This window comes from Physella acuta, unplaced genomic scaffold (genome assembly GCF_028476545.2).
Source record: "Physella acuta isolate Inbredline_101_S28 unplaced genomic scaffold, ASM2847654v3 ptg001318l, whole genome shotgun sequence".
In the NCBI taxonomy this organism is placed as follows: domain Eukaryota; kingdom Metazoa; phylum Mollusca; class Gastropoda; family Physidae; genus Physella; species Physella acuta.
Window position 1 is genome coordinate 77522 of NW_026732833.1, and position 18108 is coordinate 95629.

The following is an 18108-nucleotide window of genomic DNA, read 5'->3' on the forward strand; positions in this document are numbered from 1 at the left end:
CTAGACAATGTCAGTCACAATATATATTAGTAATAATTGTGTTTAAATCAACATTTTGTTTTTATTTACTCAGAAGTTCAGCCCAGAAGACGATGTATTCAGCAGCGTGGAAATCCCCTTTGAAATGCCTCAATGCCGCTCCATCTTCAAGGATGAATTTGTTCTGGAAGAGAGCCGACCAAAGGACAGCATATCTGGCAGTTCTAGCAGTCTTTCATCCCCATCCCCACGCGACTCCAGCACATTCCAGCCACTACGCCCCCACAGACTTAACGGGTCTCTCACAACACTGGTGGAGCAGCAGGCTAGCACAGATTTCACTCCTGTTGATTTAAGAGCTAGTCTAGAAGGAGGCGTCAAACCTTTAATAAAAAACCCTAAACAGAGGATACGCCACCGATCTGAAAATTCTCTGTCATCGTCATTAGATTCAGAAACTGAGAATGAATCTAGGAATAACACGTTTCTATCCAGAGCTTCTAGTTTTAAGCAACCAAAAACACCAGGCAACGAAACATCATCTTCGTTTGAGTTACAATCTAAAAGCCATAGTTTAGAAAATGTACCATCAAAGTTAGCAACACGAAGCACCCCTCCACCCATCATTACAAAAACAAGCCCAAAACCTCACAGCTTTTCCAATGAAGACCTTACATTACCTCACTTAAAAACTGATCAGCCAAATCCAATCCACCTTTCAGAGACTAAAGCATTAGCGCCAGATAAGGCATGTCAGACCAAACCAGATAAACCTGCTGTCAAAAACCTGGACACTGTTGAACCTTTCAGCGGCAAGGCTAGAATTCTCCCGTCATTTTCTTTTGACAACTGGGACATTTTATCAAAACAGAACCAGGATGCAACAGCTGAACATATCAACACAGGTATCAGTGTCTCCAAATCCATGTCATCCGTGTTAATCCATGGGTCATCCGAACCCACAGATCTTCATTCATCATCATCAGTATATGTTAAAAAATCTGGATCTCAGCAAGCATTAGACCCAAGTTTGACTGAACGTAAATCTGTGCGTGTGTCTAAAGAAGAAAAAAATGCCAGCAATGTACATGTTCACAAAGACAATCCTGAAAGACCAGTTTCTAACCAAAATCATATCAGACGCCAGCCTGAAAAGAAAGTTGAAGATAAAAGTATGAACCCTCAGCAAAAAATTTCCCAGCCCAATACTTCAAATACTAAAACTAAAATTGAAAATTGTGCCTCAAATACAAAACAAACATTAGTTAAAAAGGTAGTCTGTGTTGAAAAAACAATAACACATCTGAATGTTAGTAACTCACCTAAACCAAAGAGTAGTTCTAGATCTACAGAGGATGTTGTCAATGGTTCAGGTGATGTAAAGTGCTCTAGCACTGCCAGTAGTAGACAGTCTGTAACAAGCGTGAAGAAAACTCCAACCAAATCTCAAAATTTTACACCCAGTAAGCCAACAGAGGCATCTAACAAAAATGCTACTGGGCAAGTCAGCGACACAGCTGGCCAGGTACAGCATAATCTTGTAGCCAATGCAACAACTAAAGAAGTTTTACCCACTAATCAATTCTTAACTGCCAATAGTCCCCACAAAGCCAAATCTACTATACCACACAGTAAAGAATCTATCACTACTCCATTAATTGTCAACCCTTACGAGGAGTTTGATCAGCCCCATATCACCCTGATTAAAAATCCGCCTCAAGATGCTGTTGTCAAGCTAAAGAAATCCTCAGTGACAAAAACCAAAAAAGTCAGCTCGTCCAAGCGCCCTACATCAGGCAGCTCCAGGCAGTCATCAGCTGGTAAAAAGTCCAGGACCAAAGGCAAAGACCCCAAACCAGAGGCCGAATCAAGACCAAGAAGTGGTAAACGAAAATCCAAACAGGCAAAACAAAAAGCACAAGAAGAGCCAGATTTATCTGAAATTGCTTCCAAACCAGACACTGTTCTAATATCTGGGATAGGTTGGCAATTGTCAACTTCCTGTTCTGATGCAGCACAAATTCAAATCTCAAAGAAAATAAACATCGAGGCTAATGATACAGATGACATTGACAGTGGAGATGAGGGTCAAAGGTCAAGCAAGTTAAACCACCTAGAAAGTAGCAGATTTTTGGAAATAGCTAAAGACAAAATTGCAGAGTGTTCCCCTAGATTTTTGGAGATGAAACGACAAGAATCCCTCCTTGATGTCAAGCTTCCCTTTGCTGAGAACGATGGGTTTCCTCCGATGAATCTAGACATGACGCAAAAAACCTCATCTTATGAAGAGCTCGGTCACTCTGATCAAGACTCAAGCATCCGAACTAGGAAAGAACAAAAAATTTATCAGGAGAATTTTATCTGCGACCTAACGCCTATACCTGAAGCCTCCTACCTGTCAAAAACTGCCGACGCCATTTCTGCATTTGATAAAGGTTTTCACGGCAGTAAGTTATCTCTTCTGCTTGACGCAGAGGACCCAAGTTTTAAAAATGGTTTCCAGTCTTATAATTCCATAAAACGCATTCATAGCCCTGTACCTCCGGCAGCTGTTCCTGAGCCAGCTAATCCCAAAAACTTACACCAATCACCAAAAAAGAATCAGGACTCTAAAATGAGTTCCCGCAGTGAGAAAAAATTCTCTGAAGTTCAAAACCAGCACTTGAAAGACAAGCGTGTTTCTGATGAAGAAGACATAGATGAGGTGATTGAAGAAATTCTCTCCTCCACAGCGCCGTCACTGTCATCAGCGCTGAGGAACATGAGCACAAACTTTTCCTCTGGAGCACACACGCTCACCTATGGAGACAGGCGTCTGCTGGCGAGTCTAACCAGCTCACACTTTAAGTCCCCGTTTCATGCCAACATACCTTCACCCGAGGAGAAAGCTAAACTTGATGAGCCTATAGAAGATTTAAGCACTGCACGTTCTCAAAAATCTTCATCCGCTTATCCTCAGTTTTCATCCGCTTCTCATCAATCCCCATCTACAAACGAAACCACATCTGCTCATCAATCTCCATCCAGTCCTCATGAATCCATATCCAGTCCAGGTTCAATGGTACTGCAAGAAGAAAGTTTAGCACCAGGTACAAAGAAACACCAAGAAGTTCCAGAAAGTTCCATAAGGTCGAAGCCCCCGTCAACTCTGACAAAAGAGGAGATGGCGCCAAGACAGGCCAAGCTTGGGAGGTCCTCGTCAACACGTGAAGCTCGCAGGAGGAACAGAGAGCTGGTGAGTTGTTTGATAATTTAACATGACTTAAGTAAAGTTCCCTTTCAAACTTGACGGTCTATAGGGCAGGTGAAGTAGAGTTTTTCTCGTCAACACGTGAAGCTCGCAGGAGGAACAGAGATCTGGTGGGTTAAGTAATTTAACATGACTTAAGTAAAGTTCCCTTTCAAACCTGACGGTCTATAGGGCAGGTGAAGTAGAGTTTTTCTCGTCAACACGTGAAGCTCGCAGGAGGAACAGAGATCTGGTGGGTTAAGTAATTTAACATGACTTAAGTAAAGTTCCCTTTCAAACCTGACGGTCTATAGGGCAGGTGAAGTAGAGTTTTTCTCGTCAACACGTGAGGCTCGCAGGAGGAATAGAGATCTGGTGGGTTAAGTAATTTAACATGACTTAAGTAAAGTTCCCTTTCAAACTTGACGGTCTATAGGGCAGGTGAAGTAGAGTTTTTCTCGTCAACACGTGAAGCTCGCAGGAGGAACAGAGATCTGGTGAGTTGTTTACTAATTTAACATGACTTAAGTAAAGTTCCCTTTCAAACCTGACGGTCTATAGGGCAGGTGAAGTAGAGTTTTTCTCGTCAACACGTGAAGCTCGCAGGAGGAACAGAGATCTGGTGGGTTAAGTAATTTAACATGACTTAAGTAAAGTTCCCTTTCAAACCTGACGGTCTATAGGGCAGGTGGAGTAGAGTTTTTCTCGTCAACACGTGAAGCTCGCAGGAGGAACAGAGATCTGGTGGGTTGTTTACTAATTTAACATGACTTAAGTAAAGTTCCCTTTCAAACCTGACGGTCTATAGGGCAGGTGAAGTAGAGTTTTTCTCGTCAACACGTGAAGCTCGCAGGAGGAACAGAGATCTGGTGGGTTGTTTACTAATTTAACATGACTTAAGTAAAGTTCCCTTTCAAACCTGACGGTCTATAGGGCAGGTGAAGTAGAGTTTTTCTCGTCAACACGTGAAGCTCGCAGGAGGAACAGAGATCTGGTGGGTTGTTTACTAATTTAACATGACTTAAGTAAAGTTCCCTTTCAAACCTGACGGTCTATAGGGCAGGTGAAGTAGAGTTTTTCTCGTCAACACGTGAAGCTCGCAGGAGGAACAGAGATCTGGTGGGTTGTTTACTAATTTAACATGACTTAAGTAAAGTTCCCTTTCAAACCTGACGGTCTATAGGGCAGGTGAAGTAGAGTTTTTCTCGTCAACACGTGAAGCTCGCAGGAGGAACAGAGATCTGGTGGGTTGTTTACTAATTTAACATGACTTAAGTAAAGTTCCCTTTCAAACCTGACGGTCTATAGGGCAGGTGAAGTAGAGTTTTCCTCGTCAACACGGGAAGCTCACAGGAGGAACAGAGATCTGGTGGGTTGTTAAGTAATTTAACATGACTTAAGTAAAGTTCCCTTTCAAACCTGACGGTCTATAGGGCAGGTGAAGTAGAGTTTTTCTCGTCAACACGTGAAGCTCGCAGGAGGAACAGAGATCTGGTGGGTTGTTAAGTAATTTAACATGACTTAAGTAAAGTTCCCTTTCAAACCTGATGGTCTATAGGGCAGGTGAAGTAGAGTTTTTCTCGTCAACACGTGAAGCTCGCAGGAGGAACAGAGATCTGGTGGGTTGTTTGATAATTAAACATGACTAAAGTAAAGTAAAGTTCCCTTTCAAACTTGACGGTCTATAGGGCAGGTGAAATAGAGTTTTCTTGTTTCTGTGACCTCGGCATATGAAGAGATAGTGTGGTCAGCACTATGCCCAGCGGCTTTTACTTTCCCTAACGTGAGTTAGGTACCCATTAGAGTTGTGTGGACTCAGGGACGGTCTACTGACTTAAACTTAGATTCAAACTCGAGACTTACGGGTTAGCAGTCCAGCTCTCTACCGCTAGACCACTCCATCCCACATTATCATGGCTTAAGTCAGGTAAACAACATCAGAATTTTATTTTTATTAAAATAATTCAATCCTGTTACTTGGGTCACTGAAATTATTTGAATGTTTTTAATAAGACAAAACTAAACTCAAAACAAATAAATTTGAGAACAAAATAATTTAGTCAGGCAAACTGCTTTCTTTAGTTAAAATCAAATGAATTAACACATGACTTGAGTTACAAAAATAATTAAAATAAAAAACAAAAACTTTTATTTGAACTAAATTTATGTAACTTAATGCACAAAAATTACTTTATTTAGGGAAATGACTTAAATTTGACCTAAATTATTTGAGCTGAGAAAATTATGTCGACATATATATAACCAAAAAGACATTATTCACACAACTGCTACTGTTGACTGCAGGTGGTGAATGAGGAAGAGGCCAAGCATCTGGCCAAGGTGATCAACAGCTTTAAACACATGGAACTGCAGGCAACGGCAGAGAGGCCAGACGGCCAGCAGACGTCCATGAGAAGCCCTCACCGCGCCAGTAAATCCAGTCTAACAGTTGGTGACCTTAGCTTTGTGTCAAGGCCAAACTCCACAAACACTTCCTTCAGGTCAAAGGGCAGATTTCGTGAACTCAAGGAGAATGTGGGAAGCTCTGTTGGTAAACTGTCTGCAAATTCCCAAGTCAGTGAAGAAATATCAGTCCAGGTTTGTGATGTTTTAAGATGGTTGCACTAGATTCATAGTTAGCTGTTTAAAAAAACATAAAAAGTCTTCTTCTTCTCTTCTTCTTTGTTCTTAATTTTAGTGATGGAAGGGATCCCCTCCAACACAATTAAGTGTACGTGTCAACTGGTTATGCGCCATTGAGGCCATTTACTCTGATTTCAGCCTGCTTTTCTTTTAGGATTTGCCTTTGTCCAACTAAGAACAAACTACAAGGCAGCAGTTGTTTGATTTTGGAGTTGTCTCTCCTAGAACAATGTCCATCCCCAGCTAGCGAGCCTCATCTGCCTGAGGGTTCAAACTCGAGACTTTTCACTTTAGCAAAAATGAGCTTTACGAACTCAACCACGCCAACCCCTTACAAAAGCTTTATAATCACAAGCTTTTAAATACATGAGAAATAAGAAAATAAAAAAAAACTTGCCTATAATAAAAGCATTAATATAAAATAAGACATGTCAGAAATTTAATGAATGTCCAATGCTTTTACATAAGAAAATTTGTTTCATTTACCCAATTTCAGTGCATTTATTATATGAACCCAAAGCATCAACTAGGTTTATTGTTGAAAATCATTGAACTAGAATATGAACAGAGCCCTCTAATATCTCTATTTCTCTCTATTTGCTGTTCACTGGACCAGGAGGTCAGGCCGAGTGAGGCCGTAGAGCTGGAGACTTTGCTGCAGGACAAGTTCTCCACCACAGGGACTCTCACACACCCTGCAGAGGTATGCTGGTCTATCTCATAGCATTGTGATAGGACTCTATTTACAGCCATGTTAGTCTGCAGGGCTCCATACAAAATAACCATGGTCCAGGGGTAGATGAAGTAGAGTTAATCTGACAAACCCTGCAGAGGTATGCTGGTCTGTGTCATAGCATGGTGATAGGACTTTGACACTATTTACAGCCATGTTAATCTGCAGGGCTTGTATTAAAAAAAAACCTGGGTCTATACTGGTGGTCCATGGGGTAGATGAAGTAGAGTTCATCTGTTTTTCTGACCTCGGCATATTAAGGGACAGTGTGGTCAGCACTGTATCTAGCCTCGTCCAATCCTTGATGTCATCCATCCAATGACGTCATTTCCCTCCTGGCACAGTGCCTTGCAATATTGTTTTTTTATATTAATTGGCTTTCTGATCTTGTGACATGCCCATACTACCTCAATTTTCTAGTTTTGATGATGCTCAGTAGACACTCGAAGTTGACCAATTGCATTAGTGATCCTTACCTAGACTTCTTCATTAGTTATGTGATCTCTGTATGAGATACCCAGGACTCTATTTTTAGCTATATTGTACTAAATCTCTACATAATGGTTTGTTCTAAAAATAATTTTAAGGTTTATTTTTTTTTTTAATTTGAGAATATTGAAAGAAAGATTACAAGGTGTTTGAGTAAATAATATTTTATTGCAGAATTTCTACTCTTGTCTTTTTTAACTTGATGATAAGACATTGATAAAATGATAAAAGTGTTTAAGTAAATAATATTTTATTGTAGAATTTCTACTCTGGTTTTTTCTTCATCCTGAGAATTAGATATTGAAACAAGGGTTACAAAGTGTTAAGTAAGTAATATTTTTGTTTCAGAATTTCTACTCAGGTTCTGCTCGTCGTGGCAGTCTGGCAGGCAGTGAATGCGCCAGTGATGGCATCAAAGGTGGAGAGGACACCATACAGTGGAAGAAGGGAAATATTTTGGGCAAGGGAGCTTTTGGCACAGTGAGTCAGATTTTGTTATTTCCTGATTTGCCAGTTTGCACAGTGTTACACTCTCTTGACTTGGTAGTTTTTTTCTTTATTTCCTGTTATACCACTTTGCATTATAGGGACCTACTTAAAAAAAAAACTTATTAAAAAAGAATGACTTCTGGAAGTTTTGATTGACCTGTAAAATAATGTGCTGACCACACAATCTTGTTTGATTACTTGCTCAACTTAATGAGATACCCCTGAGTCCATTCAGCTTTATTAAGTTCCTGACTTACATCAGTTGCTGGACATTGGAGCTGTGTCCACAGAAACATTAGCCTCAGTAGGACTCAGTGCTTTTAAACTGAGGTCTTGTGTTAATTTCTGAGATTGACTGGATCCCTGAGTCTGTCCAGCTTTAACTGGTACCTGGCTCAAGTGGAGGGATAGTAAACATGGCTGGGCATAAATCTGACCACTAATAGTAACGTTCCCGTATTTAACCTGACGGTCAATGTAGCAATTGAAGTAGAGTTCACCTGTTTTTGTGACTTCAGCATACAACCACTATATCCCTTTAAATTCTAAGGCCACAAGACATGCGAGCTTCACTTTGAAAAGTGTCATAAGTTTTACTTTACTTTTAATTCTACCTTGAATGAATGTTTTGAAATGCAATAAAACTTGCAACCCTAGGTGTGGTGTGGGCTGACCAATGAGGGTCAGCTGATCGCGGTCAAACAGATTGAGCTGAACACTGTGGACAGGTCCAAGACACAGCACGAGTACGAGAAGGTCCAGGAGGAGGTCGAGCTGCTGAAGACATTGGAGCACACCAACATTGTGGGGTAGGTCATAGGCTGGGTCAGGTCAAAGGTCAGCTTATGTTTTCATGGTGGAGATCAGCTTATGTTTTCATGGTGGGGTGTGGCATGGGGTCAGGTCAAAGGTCAGCTTATGTTTTCATGGTGGGGTGTGGCATGGGCTCAGGTCAAAGGTTAGCTTATGTTTTCATGATGGGTGTGGCATGGGGGTCAATTCAAAGGTCATCTTTTCATGGTGGGTGTGGCATGGGGTCAGGTCAAAGGTCATCTTTTCATGGTGGGTTATGGCATGGGGTCAATTCAAAGGTCAGCTTATGTTTTCATGGTGGGCTGTGGCATGGGATCAGGTCAAAGGTCATCTTTTCATGGTGGGGTATGGCATGGGGTCAATTCAAAGGTCAGCTTATGTTTTCATGGTGGGGTATGGCATGGGGTCAATTCAAAGGTCAGCTTATGTTTTCATGGTGGGGTATGGCATGGGGTCAATTCAAAGGTCAGCTTATGTTTTCATGGTGGGTGTGGCATGAGGTCGATTCAAAGGTCAGCTTATGTTTTCATGGTGGGGTGTGGCATGGGGTCGATTCAAAGGTCAGCTTATGTTTTCATGGTGGGGTGTGGCATGAGGTCAATTCAAAGGTCATCTTTTCATGGTGGGGTGTGGCATGAGGTCGATTCAAAGGTCAGCTTATGTTTTCATGGTGGGGTATGGCATGGGGTCAATTCAAAGGTCAGCTTATGTTTTCATGGTGGGTGTGGCATGAGGTCGATTCAAAGGTCAGCTTATGTTTTCATGGTGGGGTGTGGCATGGGGTCAGGTCAAAGGTCAGCTTATGTTTTCATGGTGGGGTGTGGCATGGGGTCAGGTCAAAGGTCATCTTATGTTTTCATGGTGGGGTGTAACTTGGGGTCAGGTCAAAGGTCAGATTATGTTTTCATGGTGGGTGTGGCATGGGGTCAGGTCAAAGGTCAGCTTATGTTTTCATGGTGGGGTTCGACATGGGGTCAATTCAAAGGTCAGCTTATGTTTTCATGGTGGAGGTCAGCTTAAGTTTTCATGGTGGGGTACGGCATGGGTTCAGTTCAAAGGTCATATTGTGGGATAAGTCATGGGGTAAGTTCAAAGGTCATCTTATGTTTTCATGGTGGGGTAAGGCATGGGGTCAATTCAAAGGTCATATTGTTAAGGTGGGGCTAGTTCAAAGGTCATGATATTATTGTGGGGTAAGTCATGGGGTCAATTCAAGCGTCATGTTGCTTGATGTGGGATCAGTTCAAGGGTCATGTTGAGGGGTGAGTCCTGGGGTGAATTCCAGAGTCATGTTGTTATTGTGGTGTAAGTCATCGGGTCAGTTTAAAATTAATGTTATTGTGGGGTAGGTCATATGGTCAGCTGATGGGTCATTTGTTATTGTAGGGTCAGTCATTGGGTTCTGTTTAAAATTTATGTTATTGTGGGGTAGGTCATGTAGTCAGCTGATGAGTTATTTATTACTGTAGGGTAAGTCATGGGGTAGGTTGAAGGGCTACCTTGGGTTGTAGTTCAGAGAGTAATATATCATGTTGTAACTGTGAGGAGCTTGTCATGTAATCACTGAGAGGTGCAGGTTGTGTGTTGTTGAGTGTAAGCCATACTTTACTCCACTAATTGATGTTTAAGTAGAATGTAGTGTTGATAATTGTTTGTTAATTTCCCTATTATAGCTTAACTTATCTCAAACCTTTATTAAATCCAAAACCCAGTCTCAGTTAGATATAGATGTTCTCAGACCTCCTTTATTAAATCCAAACCTCTGTATCAGTTAGGTATTGATGTTCACAGACCTTATTAAATCCAAAACCCAGTCTCAATTACATGTTCATGTTCTCTAACCTTTATTAAATCCACAACCCAGTATCAGTTATGTATTGATGTTCTCTAACCTTTATTAAATCCACAACCCAGTATCAGTTATGTATTGATGTTCTCTAACCTTTATTAAATCCACAACCTCTGTATCAGTTATGTATTGATGTTCTCTAACCTTTAGTAAATCCAAACCTCTGTATCAGTTACATATTGATGTTCTCTAACCTTTATTAAATCCACAACCCAGTATCAGTTATGTATTGATGTTCTCTAACCTTTATTAAATCCAAACCTCTGTATCAGTTACGTATTGATGTTCTCAATTCTCAAACCTTTAGTAAATCCAAACCTCTGTATCAGTTACATATTGATGTTCTCTAACCTTTATTAAATCCACAACCCAGTATCAGTTATGTATTGATGTTCTCTAACCTTTATTAAATCCAAACCTCTGTATCAGTTACGTATTGATGTTCTCAATTCTCAAACCTTTAGTAAATCCACAACCTCTGTATCAGTTACGTATTGATGTTCTCAATTCTCAAACCTTTAGTAAATCCAAACCTCTGTATCAGTTATGTATTGATGTTCTCAATTCTCAAACCTTTAGTAAATCCAAACCTCTGTATCAGTTATGTATTGATGTTCTCAATTCTCAAACCTTTAGTAAATCCAAACCTCTGTATCAGTTATGTATTGATGTTCTCAAACCTTTAGTGAATCCAAACCTCTGTATCAGTTAGGTATTGATGTTCTCTAACCTTTAGTAAATCCAAACCTCTGTATCAGTTATGTATTGATGTTCTCAAATCTTTAGTGAATCCACACCTCTGTATCAGTTAGGTATTGATGTTCTCTAACCTTTAGTAAATCCAAACCTCTGTATCAGTTAGGTATTGATGTTCTCTAACCTTTATTGAATCCAAACCTCTATATCAGTTACATATTGGTGTTTTCTGCAGGTACCTCGGCACCAGTCTAGAGGACAACATAGTCAGCATTTTCATGCAGTTTGTCCCAGGTGGTTCCCTGGCTAGCATCCTGGCCAGGTTTGGCGCCCTTGATGAGTCTGTGTTTAGACGCTACACCAAGCAGATCCTAGAGGGCGTCAAGTACCTGCATGACAACGATGTAATACACAGGTGAGAATAGGCTTGGTGTGTGTGTTTGTTATGAGCTTTTGTTGGTAGTTTCTATGGTGTGAATCAGTTATAGGCTTTTGTTGGTAGTTTCTATGGTGTGTGTCTGTTATGGGCTTTTGTTGGTAGTTTCTGTGGTGTGTATCTGTTATGGGCTTGGATATATTCTATTGTAAACTTTTTCTCTGCTTGATGAAATCATATACATATTATGAAATCATAACATTTTTTTTACAGTTTGGCCACTTAAATTCACCTTATTTAGTGCTTCATTTTGAGACCTTATAAAATAACATACTTATTATACTAGTAAAAAATGCCTGCTGGAACAGAAATTACAGTAAAACACAAGTGCCATGGCTTACTAAAAACCATTTTTTAAACATTATTCAGAGTTTTTAATTTTTGATGAAGTATAACTATTTTTTCAGAAACAAAACACTTATATTTTTGGTGAAAATTAGTCAATAATTTTTTGTGCAGCCCTTTAATCTATTTGGCGAGTTAAAAAAAAATGTGTTTCCACAGGGATTTGAAAGGCGCCAATGTGATGCTGATGCCCAATGGTGTGATCAAGCTGATTGACTTTGGCTGTGCTAAAAGGATGTGCATCAACCTGAGTATATCTGAGGCGGAGGTTCTCAAATCTATGAAAGGGACCCCGTTCTGGATGGCGCCTGAAGTTGTCAGCGAGACTGGGCATGGGAAAAAGTCAGATATATGGTGAGTAGGTTCAAGTAGGTTTAGCATGTGAGTGAGTAGGTTCAAGTAGGTTTAGCATGTGAGTGAGTAGGTTCAAGTAGGTTTAGCATGTGAGTGAGGGTGGGCATGGGAGAAAGTCAGATATATGGTGAGTAGGTTCAAGTAGGTTTAGCATGTGAGTGAGGGTGGGCATGGGAGAAAGTCAGATATATGGTGAGTAGGTTCAAGTAGGTTTAGCATGTGAGTGAGTAGGTTCAAGTAGGTTTAGCATGTGAGTGAGGGTGGGCATGGGAGAAAGTCAGATATATGGTGAGTAGGTTCAAGTAGGTTTAGCATGTGAGTGAGTAGGGTCAAGTAGGTTTAGCATGTGAGTGAGGGTGGGCATGGGAGAAAGTCAGATATATGGTGAGTAGGTTCAAGTAGGTTTAGCATGTGAGTGAGTAGGTTCAAGTAGGTTTAGCATGTGAGTGAGGGTGGGCATGGGAGAAAGTCAGATATATGGTGAGTAGGTTCAAGTAGGTTTAGCATGTGAGTGAGTAGGGTCAAGTAGGTTTAGCATGTGAGTGAGTAGGGTCAAGTAGGTTTAGCATGTGAGTGAGTAGGTTCAAGTAGGTTTAGCATGTGAGTGAGGGTGGGCATGGGAGAAAGTCAGATATATGGTGAGTAGGTTCAAGTAGGTTTAGCATGTGAGTGAGTAGGTTCAAGTAGGTTTAGCATGTGAGTGAGGGTGGGCATGGGAGAAAGTCAGATATATGGTGAGTAGGTTCAAGTAGGTTTAGCATGTGAGTGAGTAGGGTCAAGTAGGTTTAGCATGTGAGTGAGGGTGGGCATGGGAGAAAGTCAGATATATGGTGAGTAGGTTCAAGTAGGTTTAGCATGTGAGTGAGTAGGTTCAAGTAGGTTTAGCATGTGAGTGAGGGTGGGCATGGGAGAAAGTCAGATATATGGTGAGTAGGTTCAAGTAGGTTTAGCATGTGAGTGAGTAGGGTCAAGTAGGTTTAGCATGTGAGTGAGTAGGGTCAAGTAGGTTTAGCATGTGAGTGAGTAGGTTCAAGTAGGTTTAGCATGTGAGTGAGGGTGGGCATGGGAGAAAGTCAGATATATGGTGAGTAGGTTCAAGTAGGTTTAGCATGTGAGTGAGTAGGGTCAAGTAGGTTTAGCATGTGAGTGAGTAGGGTCAAGTAGGTTTAGCATGTGAGTGAGTAGGTTCAAGTAGGTTTAGCATGTGAGTGAGTAGGTTCAAGTAGGTTTAGCATGTGAGTGAGGGTGGGCATGGGAAAAAGTCAGATATATGGTGAGTAGGTTCAAGTAGGTTTAGCATTTGAGTGAGTAGGTTCAAGTAGGTTTAGCATGTGAGTGAGTAGGGTCAAGTAGGTTTAGCATGTGAGTGAGTAGGGTCAAGTAGGTTTAGCATGTGAGTGAGTAGGGTCAAGTAGGTTTAGCATGTGAGTGAGTAGGGTCAAGTAGGTTTAGCATGTGAGTGAGTAGGGTCAAGTAGGTTTAGCATGTGAGTGAGTAGGTTCAAGTAGGTTTAGCATGTGAGTGAGTAGGGTCAAGTAGGTTTAGCATGTGAGTGAGTAGGGTCAAGTAGGTTTAGCATGTGAGTGAGTAGGGTCAAGTAGGTTTAGCATGTGAGTGAGTAGGGTCAAGTAGGTTTAGCATGTGAGTGAGTAGGGTCAAGTAGGTTTAGCATGTGAGTGAGTAGGGTCAAGTAGGTTTAGCATGTGAGTGAGTAGGTTCAAGTAGGTTTAGCATGTGAGTGAGTAGGTTCAAGTAGGTTTAGCATGTGAGTGAGTAGGTTCAAGTAGGTTTAGCATGTGAGTGAGTAGGTTCAAGTAGGTTTAGCATGTGAGTGAGTAGGGTCAAGTAGGTTTAGCATGTGAGTGAGTAGGGTCAAGTAGGTTTAGCATGTGAGTGAGTAGGGTCAAGTAGGTTTAGCATGTGAGTGAGTAGGGTCAAGTAGGTTTAGCATGTGAGTGAGTAGGGTCAAGTAGGTTTAGCATGTGAGTGAGTAGGGTCAAGTAGGTTTAGCATGTGAGTGAGTAGGGTCAAGTATATTTAGCATGTGAGTGAGTAGGTTCAAGTAGGTTTAGCATGTGAGTGAGTAGGTTTAAGTAGGTTTAGCATGTGAGTGAGTAGGTTCAAGTAGGTTTAGCATGTGAGTGAGTAGGGTCAAGTAGGTTTAGCATGTGAGTGAGTAGGGTCAAGTAGGTTTAGCATGTGAGTGAGTAGGGTCAAGTAGGTTTAGCATGTGAGTGAGTAGGGTCAAGTAGGTTTAGCATGTGAGTGAGTAGGTTCAAGTAGGTTTAGCATGTGAGTGAGTAGGTTCAAGTAGGTTTAGCATGTGAGTGAGTAGGGTCAAGTAGGTTTAGCATGTGAGTGAGTAGGGTCAAGTAGGTTTAGCATGTGAGTGAGTAGGTTCAAGTAGGTTTAGCATGTGAGTGAGTAGGTTCAAGTAGGTTTAGCATGTGAGTGAGTAGGTTCAAGTAGGTTTAGCATGTGAGTGAGTAGGTTCAAGTAGGTTTAGCATGTGAGTGAGTAGGGTCAAGTAGGTTTAGCATGTGAGTGAGTAGGGTCAAGTAGGTTTAGCATGTGAGTGAGTAGGGTCAAGTAGGTTTAGCATGTGAGTGAGTAGGGTCAAGTAGGTTTAGCATGTGAGTGAGTAGGGTCAAGTAGGTTTAGCATGTGAGTGAGTAGGTTCAAGTAGGTTTAGCATGTGAGTGAGTAGGTTCAAGTAGGTTTAGCATGTGAGTGAGTAGGTTCAAGTAGGTTTAGCATGTGAGTGAGTAGGTTCAAGTAGGTTTAGCATGTGAGTGAGTAGGGTCAAGTAGGTTTAGCATGTGAGTGAGTAGGGTCAAGTAGGTTTAGCATGTGAGTGAGTAGGGTCAAGTAGGTTTAGCATGTGAGTGAGTAGGGTCAAGTAGGTTTAGCATGTGAGTGAGTAGGGTCAAGTAGGTTTAGCATGTGAGTGAGTAGGGTCAAGTAGGTTTAGCATGTGAGTGAGTAGGGTCAAGTATATTTAGCATGTGAGTGAGTAGGTTCAAGTAGGTTTAGCATGTGAGTGAGTAGGTTTAAGTAGGTTTAGCATGTGAGTGAGTAGGTTCAAGTAGGTTTAGCATGTGAGTGAGTAGGGTCAAGTAGGTTTAGCATGTGAGTGAGTAGGGTCAAGTAGGTTTAGCATGTGAGTGAGTAGGGTCAAGTAGGTTTAGCATGTGAGTGAGTAGGGTCAAGTAGGTTTAGCATGTGAGTGAGTAGGTTCAAGTAGGTTTAGCATGTGAGTGAGTAGGTTCAAGTAGGTTTAGCATGTGAGTGAGTAGGGTCAAGTAGGTTTAGCATGTGAGTGAGTAGGGTCAAGTAGGTTTAGCATGTGAGTGAGTAGGTTCAAGTAGGTTTAGCATGTGAGTGAGTAGGTTCAAGTAGGTTTAGCATGTGAGTGAGTAGGTTCAAGTAGGTTTAGCATGTGAGTGAGTAGGTTCAAGTAGGTTTAGCATGTGAGTGAGTAGGGTCAAGTAGGTTTAGCATGTGAGTGAGTAGGGTCAAGTAGGTTTAGCATGTGAGTGAGTAGGGTCAAGTAGGTTTAGCATGTGAGTGAGTAGGGTCAAGTAGGTTTAGCATGTGAGTGAGTAGGGTCAAGTAGGTTTAGCATGTGAGTGAGTAGGGTCAAGTAGGTTTAGCATGTGAGTGAGTAGGGTCAAGTAGGTTTAGCATGTGAGTGAGGGTGGGCATGGGAAAAAGTCAGATATATGGTGAGTAGGTTCAAGTAGGTTTAGCATGTGAGTGACGGTGGGCATGGGAGAAAGTCAGATATATGGTGAGTAGGTTCAAGTAGGTTTAGCATGTGAGTGAGTAGGTTCAAGTAGGTTTAGCATATGAGTAGGTGCTGTGTGGGTCTATGTCATATGGGTCTTTGTAGCATGGGTCCATTCTACATGGGTCCAATCTACATAAGTCCATGCTATCTGGATAGTGCTGTCTCATTCCAGGAAATACAATTTGCAGGAAAGAATGCTGACTACACAGTTTATTTACATGGCAACTTCAGATAAATAAATAACCTTCATCTTTCTGTAAATGCTATCAAAACTTAATGAATACTTTCACTTCTGGTTGGTAGAAAAGGCATTTAAATTAGATACCACAGAGTGTACTACATATACACTAGTATATTTATAGCTTGCATAGAACATCTGTATTTGCTTAAATGCTAGTGGTATAATTGTACAATTTAAAAGAAATTGTTTTGAAAATAAATCGAAATCTATTTTTTTTTCTTTTAACAGGAGCATAGGTTGTACTGTATTTGAAATGGCAACTCGCAAACCTCCATGGTAGGTTTGGGTTTATTTAAATAATTTATTCTAACAAGTACTCCATATCCAGGTTCTACCCAGTGATAAATTATGTAACTAACTATTTGATATTGGTACAATATTTTAAGGTCCCACATGAACCCCATGGCTGCAATATTTGCTATAGGATCCCCTAATAGACCAGTGCCAACATTAGATGAGAAGTTCTCACAGAATGCCAGAGACTTTGTATGCCAATGCCTCACTAGGTAGACATTTTTTTTTTATTCTCTTCACAATTATTTACATTAAATTGAGGTAGATTTTAATGCATTTTTGTTTTTATTTTTTAAGTATACTTAAATAAATCTTTTACTCATATTTACTCATTTAAAGAAATGAATTATCTTGGTCTTGTGTTAAATCTCTTGTGGTAAACCTATGGGTCTTTCTTTTTCTTTTTCGTTCTTTACTATAACATTGAAGAGGATTTCCTCCTACACATTTAAATATTACGTTTCAATTTGTTTTGTGCCATATGGCTCGTTGATATCAATGTCAATCAGCTTTTCTTTCTGGATTTGCTTCCATAGCCATTGTCTACCCAAAAACAATTTGCAAGGCTGCAGTTGTTTCTTCTTCTTTATTCTTAATTTTAGTGTTGGAAGGGATCCCCTCCAACACAATTAAGTATACATGCCAACTGGTTATGAACAAACTACAAGGCAGCAGTTGTTTGATTTTTGGAGTTTTCTATGCTAGAAGAGTGGCTGTCCCCAGTTAACGAGCTTCATCTGACAGAGGGTTCGAACTCAAGACTTCTCTGTTTAGCAACCATGAGCTTTACTGACTCGACCACGCCAACCCCCTACAGTTGTTTAATTTTGGAGTTTTCTATCCTAGATGGTTTACTTCCCCTAGACAGCAGGCCTGTTCTGCCCTGGTTCTGACTCTGCTTTTGGAGTTTTAGCAATCCCATGCTCTCCATCACAACCACACATCAATGTATCAACCCTTGAGAGTTTTGTGTTGTTTTCCTTTTGTTTTATGAAAGTTCTTGACAAATCCTCGGCCCAAGTCTTTGGCACAAAAACCTTGTTAAATCATAGGCACTAATTTTTGGCACAAATCCTTGTTAAATCATAGGCTCTAATCTTTGGCACAAATCCTTGCCCTCTACTCATTTACCTAGCCAGTTAATATGATCTGGTTTGTGCCCTTTAAAGACAAATCATTGAAATCAAACTGTGATTCCAGAGATCAAGATGCCAGACCAAGCGCTGCTGATCTGCTGGACCACCCATTTATCTCAAGAAAACCAACTCGAAGATCATAAGAATAATTCTAGAGAATCACCAGCAAGTCATCAGCTGTTGGACCACCCATTTATCTCAAGAAAACCCACTAGAAAGTCATAAGAATAATTCTAGAGAATCACCAGCAAGTCATTAGCTGTTGGACCACCCATTTATCTCAAGAAAACCCACTCGAAGATCATAAGAATAATTCTAGAGAATCACCAGCAAGTCATCAGCTGTTATTAGAATTTATAATGGCATTATTTGATTGTCTCAATTATTTATAATTCAAGCAGATTTATAAGACTTATGTCAAAATATGAGTCGTGTCATTGATAGCTTACATCAGTTTTCTACTTAGAACATCTTCTCACTTGGGCCAAATCAAACATTGCCAAATCTATTTATAAAAGGCTTTTTACATTATGTTTTTAATCGACCATCCCTTGCATCTAATTTGTAATAATAATTTTACCAATAATTTGAA

At 40.6% G+C, this 18108-nt stretch overlaps 1 protein-coding gene across 1 annotated transcript in view; it reads left to right on the forward strand.

Annotated features, from left to right (window-relative positions):
• LOC131958339 (uncharacterized) overlaps positions 1-17701 on the forward strand; it is a 31376-nt gene extending 13675 nt beyond the window's left edge. Inside the window, exons 15-25 of the mRNA XM_059323314.1 lie at positions 74-3214; positions 5513-5806; positions 6468-6554; positions 7333-7345; positions 7435-7553; positions 8220-8371; positions 11156-11335; positions 11861-12055; positions 16315-16362; positions 16473-16592; positions 17581-17701. Of these exons, the coding sequence (XP_059179297.1) occupies positions 74-3214; positions 5513-5806; positions 6468-6554; positions 7333-7345; positions 7435-7553; positions 8220-8371; positions 11156-11335; positions 11861-12055; positions 16315-16362; positions 16473-16592; positions 17581-17659 (4428 nt within the window). The 3' untranslated portion in view covers positions 17660-17701. The remainder of the gene's footprint in view (positions 1-73; positions 3215-5512; positions 5807-6467; positions 6555-7332; positions 7346-7434; positions 7554-8219; positions 8372-11155; positions 11336-11860; positions 12056-16314; positions 16363-16472; positions 16593-17580) is intronic.
• The last annotated feature ends 407 nt before the right edge of the window (positions 17702-18108 follow it).